This window comes from Branchiostoma belcheri, unplaced genomic scaffold (genome assembly GCF_001625305.1).
Source record: "Branchiostoma belcheri isolate BF01 breed outbred unplaced genomic scaffold, Haploidv18h27 scaffold42, whole genome shotgun sequence".
In the NCBI taxonomy this organism is placed as follows: domain Eukaryota; kingdom Metazoa; phylum Chordata; class Leptocardii; order Amphioxiformes; family Branchiostomatidae; genus Branchiostoma; species Branchiostoma belcheri.
Genome location: NW_017804043.1, coordinates 1,652,075 through 1,661,017, shown reverse-complemented (window position 1 = coordinate 1,661,017; position 8,943 = coordinate 1,652,075). Strand labels below are relative to the sequence as shown.

General features: G+C 39.3%; 1 protein-coding gene across 1 annotated transcript in view; it reads right to left on the bottom strand.

The window, feature by feature from the left end:
• The window catches only part of LOC109478000 (putative ferric-chelate reductase 1), a 30,770-nt gene extending 24,068 nt beyond the window's left edge, over positions 1-6,702 (bottom strand). The window contains exon 1 of the mRNA XM_019779452.1: positions 6,298-6,702. Within this exon, the coding sequence (XP_019635011.1) occupies positions 6,298-6,499 (202 nt within the window). The 5' untranslated portion in view covers positions 6,500-6,702. The remainder of the gene's footprint in view (positions 1-6,297) is intronic.
• Between the last annotated feature and the right edge of the window lie 2,241 nt (positions 6,703-8,943).

Genomic DNA, 8,943 nt, shown 5'->3' with positions numbered 1-8,943 from the left:
AGAGAGAGATAGGCTCCACCTTCCAGCTTTGTGCCCTAGACACAGTGGATTAACACCCCACTGCCCCTATGGCCTGAAAAAGACTATTGGACTGCACTTTTACCCTCTCTCACACACAAATTAAAACAACGCGTTATACGCCATAGTATACAATTTCAATTCATGTACAGAACTCCGCTCACAAATCGACAGGGACGAGTGGAGAAGAAGAACCCATTGTTCCCCGTGATGACATCACTGTGATGTCCACGTTCAAGGTTCAAGATACTGGAACTTTAGAAACGTTCTCTGATTTTCTTCCTTCTTCTCAAGAATATTTCCTTTATTTTAATTTACTTCATCCAAAAACAAAGCCTTCCGCACCACAATATCAGAACAAAAATCCTCAGCGTGAGACATTCTCTAAAGGACCGTACGTGTCAGCAAGTCATGGTTTATTGTATTCTATCTACATTGTGGAATTCTTCGATCAATCTTTTTAAACATTGAAGACAATGTAATACCTTTTCTCACTAATAGCTATGATTACATACGGAGTACACCGCACTTGGAATTGGTTTTCGGCAGATAACAAATAATGTGTCAGTCACTCTACACTTTAGACAGACGTAATCTTCCTCGGATGGATGCGTCTAGTCTTCACTGATTAAATCGCAATCTAACGGCTAAAAATACACCTAATAGCTGTTACGCGCTCGGTGACAGCGAGTAAAAATAAAACAAGGTTCTTGAAGATAGAGGGTCAATTTGAAGCGAATCGAATCGATTCGTCTTCCTGTGAGAAATGCACGTTTTGGAGGCTTCACACAGAGTGGCGGAAACACTAATGACAATGATGTACTTCAGATACATGTAGTGAGAACATTAAGTAGATTAAAGTAGTAAATCTCCAACCTGATCAAAGCTGTGATCTGTTGTGTACAACCATACACAAGGCTGCGTCTTTGTGCTGAGTATCCAGTTCGATGGTTGGGTGGTTGTGTGTTTGGTGCTGTATTGTTGGGTTCTAATTTGCATTTGCATCAGGGTTTCGGCCCATTGTGAAGAAGTCGAACCCAGTGCGTTAGAATTTAGTGATTAGTAGTTAGAGTAGTCACACAATATATTGTTATCCGTAGCCCATTCTGCATTTTTGATTTACATGTACTTGAAATTTGCCTACGGGTAAAAACTTACAATAATCTTTCCAGTTTATTCTTATGCCCGTTCATTCTTATGCCCGTTTCCAGTTCATTCTTATGCCCGTTCTGCCCAATCTAGCACTCCTGTTTTAACTGATCCTATTGCAAAGCCCCCTCCCCTTCCATACATTAGTATAAGTCCAATTCAAGTCACCAAGTTGACAAATTATTTGAGTAACACATTGTCATCATACTCACGCCACCCAGCTAGCTATTCATATCTTGGCCCCGGCCAGATTAAAAAAACATTTCTCGTTCAGTCTTCTCCTGTACCCTACAGCGTCACTGTCTTTACAACCTTCACAATAAAAGATAGTCTACTCTGGAAAACTAAAAGCTCAATAAATCCAACAATATTCACGGTTTCTCCGATGCAATAAACCGGTGTTGCAATCTTTATCACCTTCAATCTCAGATCATAAAGTTTACCATTCACGAAAGTGTGCTTCGGAATACTTAGGGCTAATGAAAAGAACTTTTTAGTGGATAGAATTTTGTTTGCTAGAATAATTGTACTAGATCAGTTTGCTATTATTCATTTAAAAGAACTTTTTAGTGGATAGAATTTTGTTTGCTACAATAATTGTACCAGATCAGTTTGCTATTATTCATTTAAAAGAACTTTTTAGTGGATAGAATTTTGTTTGCTACAATAACTGTACCAGATCAGTTTGCTATTATTCATTTAAAATAACTTTTTAGTGGATAGAATTTTGTTTGCTAGAATAATTGTACTAGATCAGTTTGCTATTATTCATTTAAAAGAACTTTTTAGTGGATAGAATTTTGTTTGCTACAATAATTGTACCAGATCAGTTTGCTATTATTCATTTACAAGAACTTTTTAGTGGATAGAATTTTGTTTGCTAGAATAATTGTACTAGATCAGTTTGCTATTATTCATTTAAAAGAACTTTTTAGTGGATAGAATTTTGTTTGCTACAATAATTGTACCAGGTGAGTTTGCTATTATTCATTTACAGTCAATTGCAAAGGCAGATTAGTAACGTTTTAATATATCAAGATAATTACTTTACATGATGTTCCTGGGGTGAATGCCGCGAGGCTTTCCATTATCAAATCATCGAACTAAAGTAGGGTGATTACTAGATAATTAAAACTTGCACTGTTTTAATCAATCAGATTCTAATGATATAGAGCCAGACTTTGTTCCATATATACCCCCTGTTAACAGAAATCCAAAAGACAAAGATAACGTGCATGTTATGTAAAAGATTGCTGCATATTGTGTAGTAAAGAGATTAATAAACTGTATAGGTTTGTGGAATATCTCTTTCCTTATTCCATACACACTGTAGAAAAATTTATATTACTAATGCAACTAGACAAACCTTCCGTTCATAAACATATCTATTCTTTTAGCTCTACTTTAACTGAAAATTGAGAAGTTGACTTTATTTAATGATAGTTAGTTTTCGTTTGCATCTGTTAACTGTATCTGTTCACCATGTATTTGTTGTGACATTACTTATCCCAGTGTGGCAAAAATGTACAATAAAAGTCGTCATTCATTTATTAATGTCAAGCGTCCATTAGATATAATTGATTGAAGCTGAACAGTGTAATAAGTGTGACATTATGTCATAAACAAAAGTAGTTTTACATCCAGCGCTCGAGCATTTTATGTCCAACAGGTAATAAAAAGAGAAGGAAAGTGAGTTCATTGTCCTTCACGCGCTAGAGGCTTCTACACATGATAGTTGTTAGAGGCAGTGCCAGGTCACACGTGGGCACCTCCATATATTTGACCAGTTAAAATGAACGTTTGCATACATCCCTCTGGCGACAGGACTACCGCTACGCTATGTGATGTGTCAATGTCAACTGGTCAACGGTTCATGTTTTCCTATGGCAGCCCCGTTGCTCGAATATACATCAAATAAAGCCGTCGCTTTGATGGATCGTACTACCGTATGGCTCCACTCAAGTCCAGGGGCTGATAGCAGGAAATGTGCGTAGTTTATATCGCTGTGTAATAAAACAACTGCATACAAGGTCTGGCCAACAACAAAGTACAACTATTCTACAACACCTATTCTAGATTTATGGCTGTTTGTCAAAAGTATCCAACGATTTTGCGTCCGGGTTGGAATTGCAATTGAAGATTTGTTTTAAGAGTTCATTCTTCAATTTTGTCTTTTTCCATTAGGAGTGCATTACGAACCGGTAGATTTCTAGACTTTTCCTTTTTCTTGCGATTACAAAGCATGAAATATGACTGAAACCAAGAGATGTTCAAAGTCAGGTAGTACTGTACTGTAATGTACATGTAGATACATCAGAGTGAGAAGAAGAGTGTTGTATGTCCTTCAGATTTCATTACAGATGCAGGACATCAGTCAATGCCTCCTCTTTGTCCCTGGGTTATTCTACGCACGCAACACGCCAAGTCGCAATCCATGCTTTATAACCTTTAAAGGTGTAATAAAGTGGCCAAACGTACACATGGGAAACGTGTAATATGAGGACACTTTCAGTGAGTATTCAAGCAAGTCACTGTAAAACAGGGAGATTTACAGCCGTGGATCTACACTGTAATAAAACCTAATAGGAGCCGGAATGGGAATCCATCGGCACTGGTGTAAACGCCATCAGTTGAGATATCGAATGCTGCACATCATCATGCTTTTAGCTGCGTATTCGTCAGTCGACACCGGCGTGTTTCGTATGCATTTATGGCCAGTGAAGCAGAGTGGCAACTTTCAATTTGCAAGCGAGTGGCCTTTGAAGAAACGCAACGAAGTTTACTTTCAGGCTGCTAACTCAAGAACATATGCTGATGGCACCAGTATGATACGAACATTGTAAAAGCAGGCAATGCTCTGTATCATGAATACATATATGCAGACTCTTGCAGACTTTAGAAGCCTCGGTGGTAGAGGGAAGAGTAGAAATTTTCCAAATAGACAAATGACATATGAGGGGAATTGGTCTGCTTCGGCAGTACGTACATGTACTCCCTTGGCGTACCAACCCCCCTGACAAGTCATCTGTCTATTTAGTCAATTTCTACTCTTTTCTCCATCACCGAGGTATCGAGTTACTACTTGTAATGTAAATATGATGATGATGAATATTATGATGAACTGCTAGTATGGCATGTATGATTCATGTAAGCTCTATCTCATGCTGACGGGTTTTGTATATGTACGAGTGTCTGATAAATAACTGCCAAGTACATCCGAAACGTAATACCGTGTACGTGGAACCGACAGCCTTGCAGCTGATAACTTCTATGTGTGCTCCTCTGCGGGCACTCAAATGAGAGTGATACAGACTTTCGCATTCTATTACATACAAGATACAAGATCTCTTTATTGGAAATCGCAGTGTTGCCACTGAATTAAAACCAATTTACAATTCAAAATAAGGAATTCATTAAAAGCTGGAATTCATTCCAGTTCACAAATATGGACAAATTATACACACACATTACAAAAAGAGGCAATTGCAAGTTACTGTCCGTGCTGGTTTACAAGTCTTGTCATGTACGGCACACAAGAGTTCAAGTACCGCTTCGTTCTGGCTTTCGGACAGTTCAATTTGTGGTTGTTGCGTGTCACTCTTCCAGTGATCTGAGCCCTAGGTGGTGGGAGCCAGTCCCTGAACTCAGAGCCTAGCAAGGACCTAGCAAACTTCAGAGTCAGCTGTTCACGCCTAGAGGCAAGTGTTGTCAGTCCGAGATGCTGCAGAGCATGTAAATACCCGCAGTAGTCTTTGCCCATGATTGTACATGATCTTTGTACATGATTGCCCATGATTACATGGAAAAATGAGAAGCTGTGCACAGAATAGCATAAAACTTGCTGTCAGGAAATTACATTCGTGCTGAGAGGAGATCCAGAGGCGTCAGGGGGAAGAATCAAAATGAGTTCTGTCTTCCGACGAGGGACTAAAGCTGCTTCACCGTGCGGAAATTTCCATTTAGCAATTGACATGATTGATTGATAAGGAAAGAGGAGGCTCATATAACCATTCTCACATGGCACGACTCAATAACAAGGCCCATAACTCTTTCCAAGACTCGCTCGTTAGATTCGGAATACAGCAGATACACCTCATCAACAGACGACGGGCAGGCATGATAACAGTGCTGTCAAACCAGTTTTGCTGTAATTTATAACCTGTCTAATACAATATAAACTACGACCGATAACTAACTGTGACTTGAATCACCTTAACGAAATAACAGTCGTAAAACGCAATGCATTTACATATAGCATTTCACTGCTAGCGCCGCTGAAGCTGGTACCAAATTACCCCTGCGGGATATTGTACATACATGGTGACTTATATGCCTGGACAGTAAAGCTATAAATAAATTAGAACACTAATCAGCTTTCACTCCTGGAAAAATCTTACTTCTCCATTGCATATGGCTCCTAGCTTTAATCTAGACATGTAATATAGAATACAATTATCGTTTTACTTATCTAAGCTTTATTACATTTAAAAGGCCGAAAAAAAACCAGAAAATTCCTTTTATTTTTGCTCCCTGACCAAAATAAGATGAAGAAACAGAAAGGACAAATAATCAATACCAACAGAATGATAATAACATAGTAATAATAATAACAATGATAATACTAATTGTAACAAAACAATTAATAACAATAATAATGTTAACAAAAATTAACAATGCACAACAGATAAGATTTAGCGAGAAAATAAACAAATCATTGCTAACAAATCGACAATTTTGAACACTTATTTGCTTTATTTAATTGTTTATTGAAAACCAAAACCCATCGCAGCCTCACGGCTGAATTGTGAGGTCTGTACACAAGTAGCGAACACGTTGCAATTGTTAGACTATCTTATTACATTTCGAAAAATACGTTAAATTAAAATTGTTACTTACAACATTCTAACTTCAAATACTAAAGTTCGCAGTATATGTACATTCTAAAAACATTTTTCAATCATTCATAATCTTTAAAATAGATATATTTGTAGCTGCGACATTTAAGCGAATTAAAAACAATTCTGAACGAATGGCATTAAAAAGACACCTATTCTACATCAATGCCTATACCTATCCTTACAATGGTACTTTTCACATGTGGATAGGATGATACAAAACAGAGTTTCCTACCTGTTATATTCTGCCCAGGACTGAACTTATCGGCTGATGTGGTGAGCTCTACCGGTGGCGGCCTCGTGTCTCTTCCAGCACGGTGAGAGGAACCAAGCCTCAGCGATGTGCAGACCTTCTTCGAGGCAGGCGTCGGGAGGGAGGTCGCTCTGGCCCCGAAGAGCGTGGCTGCAAAGGCCGCTACCCAAAGAGCGAGAAGCATACCTAAAGAATCCAAAGGTAGAATTTCAAATACCTAAAGAAAAACCCTTTCTTTATCTCTTTCCCCTACGTATCTATCTCCTAAGAAATACTGCCATAGACAAGACGAGGTTGAGGTGTTGGTCTATCTGATGATGCAGCCACTCTCTGAGACACATCTGAGCAAACTGCGCGGGAACTTGCTCTCTCCCGGATTAGCTGATAGATGCGGCGGCGCTTGTTACTGCCTGATACATGTATCCGCCCACGTGCTGCTGGGCCGCTCACAGCCCGTTCTGTCCCGCTGCTGCAGCGCGAATCTCACACACATAACGAGCCCGTCGCCTATGCGGGAAATTGAGCAGTAGCGACGATGGTGCCGCCGTTGGTGAGAGACCATAGTCATCACGGAGCCCAGGGGAAGCAGACCACCCAAATCCAAAATCAATATCCTTACACAAATACAGCTATGGAATATACAAATAGAGGGGTACCTGCCGTGTACGTGCGAATTTGCAGCCCAGGTAGCAGATGCACCCCTGCAATGCCAAGACTTCCGACCGTGACCGAGCCAATCTTTGTCAGCGGGTCTAACTGGCAATCATCAGCACCAGAAGGCTATTACTGGCGACAAGTCGTTCATAAAAAGTGGTATTAGATATCAGACGAAAAGGCTATGCGTTCAACTGTATGGAAAGGCGGTTTTTATGACCATGGCTTTGACGCCATGGCAGCTATTACCGTGCTGAGAGGATGCCATAACGGTAGATTACAGCTAAGCTGGACAATACGTCTTGCAGCAGGCAGGTTTATACTCGCTGGTCCCACGAGTGCCAGTTTACACACGGGTGACTCCACCTTTCCGGTCAACACTCCCGCGTTTTCATTATTACAGCCTGGGGCCTGGCAACGGCCGGGGTTTTTAATAACGCCACTCTGTTCTGCTATTGTTTTATATTGATACAAGTTAAGAGAAATGTTCCAGATGCAAAATGTATTAAGCGAGGTACCTATTAATAGAGGTTAATGTTTGATATGAGATAATCACAATACCAAGCCAAGAACCAAAGACTCACGAGTCAATACTGTAAATGCCGGGGGTTTTAACGCCACTCTGTTCTGCTATTGTTTGATATTGATACAAGCTAAAAGAAATGTCCCAGATGCAAAATGTATTAAACGAGGTACCTATTAATAGAGGTTAATTTTTTTTTAATTTGAGATCACAATACCAAGCCAAGAGCCAAAGACTCTCGAGTCAATACTGTAAATGCCGAGGTTTTAACGCCACTCTGTTCTTCTATTGTTTGAGATAAAAGCTAAGAGAAATGTCCCAGATGCAAAATGCATTAAACAAGGTAAATAAGAAAGGTTACTGTTTGATTTTAGATGATCGTGATCCCAAGCCAAGAACTAAAGATTCAATTCTGTGTTACCAAATAGATAAGTAAAAAGGAAAAAGGAGCTAATAATGACAAAACTGTGATTTACATCTAAACATTTAACTGATTAAAAATGTGAATCTAAACAAATAATTTGTTATGTTATGTTTCATAGAATTATAGCAAACAACACGAATACTTATACGTCTTGAATTCCCGTTGCCTGGTATTGCAGCGATTTTTAATCAGCCACTCTTTTTTCATTTCTATAACACCGAGATGAGTCATTATATGGTCAGTAGATATCTTGACAGTTCCCTATCAACACAGGTTCACCGTGTTCATTTATTTTAGCGCCTTTTGGCATCTCAACCGTGACAAGAGCAATTGTAACATCCTTATCTATGACATTATCTAGTCCAGGCCCTTCTTGTTAAGCCATTACGACTATTGATGCTCACTTCTTTTTAAAGTCCAATCATTGGCTGCCGACGAAGTGTCCTGGGTGAGGTGAAATCAGACTTGTCGTGATGAGATGTGTCGTGGATACAGACTGAGCCCATTATTGGATTTACATTAGCCTCCCATTGGTCATATACACAGCTTAATGGACTTCATATCATCCCTGTATTACATCACTGACGAGATGAATAATGCTAAAATATCGCTTCTCGTACATTCTCTCAAAATGTTTGTTGAATAATCATGGGCAGAAAGAAGAAGCTATCTGACGGCAAACCGGCTTTTTGTTGCCCTCATATGAATTTTTTTAAGGATGGTGGAGGAATAGGAATTTTACCGAGTCTTACATTGTCACAAATGGTTCCATGGTGCATTTAAGGTAGCATTCTTCTTTGTGTGCATATATAACCAGAACTGATGTGTAAGATTATATCTGAAAAGCTTGGCGTATTTGTATTACACATGACAATGCCCTGTATGTACTATATAACAGTGACGCCAGTCAGCATAACGACGTTGTTATTGAGAACAGACGTTTTCACCATAGTGAACTCCCGTGGGAGGCTAACTCTTGTTACTCAATGTAATTTTCACACAACATGGCTCACTCGCTTATTGTATT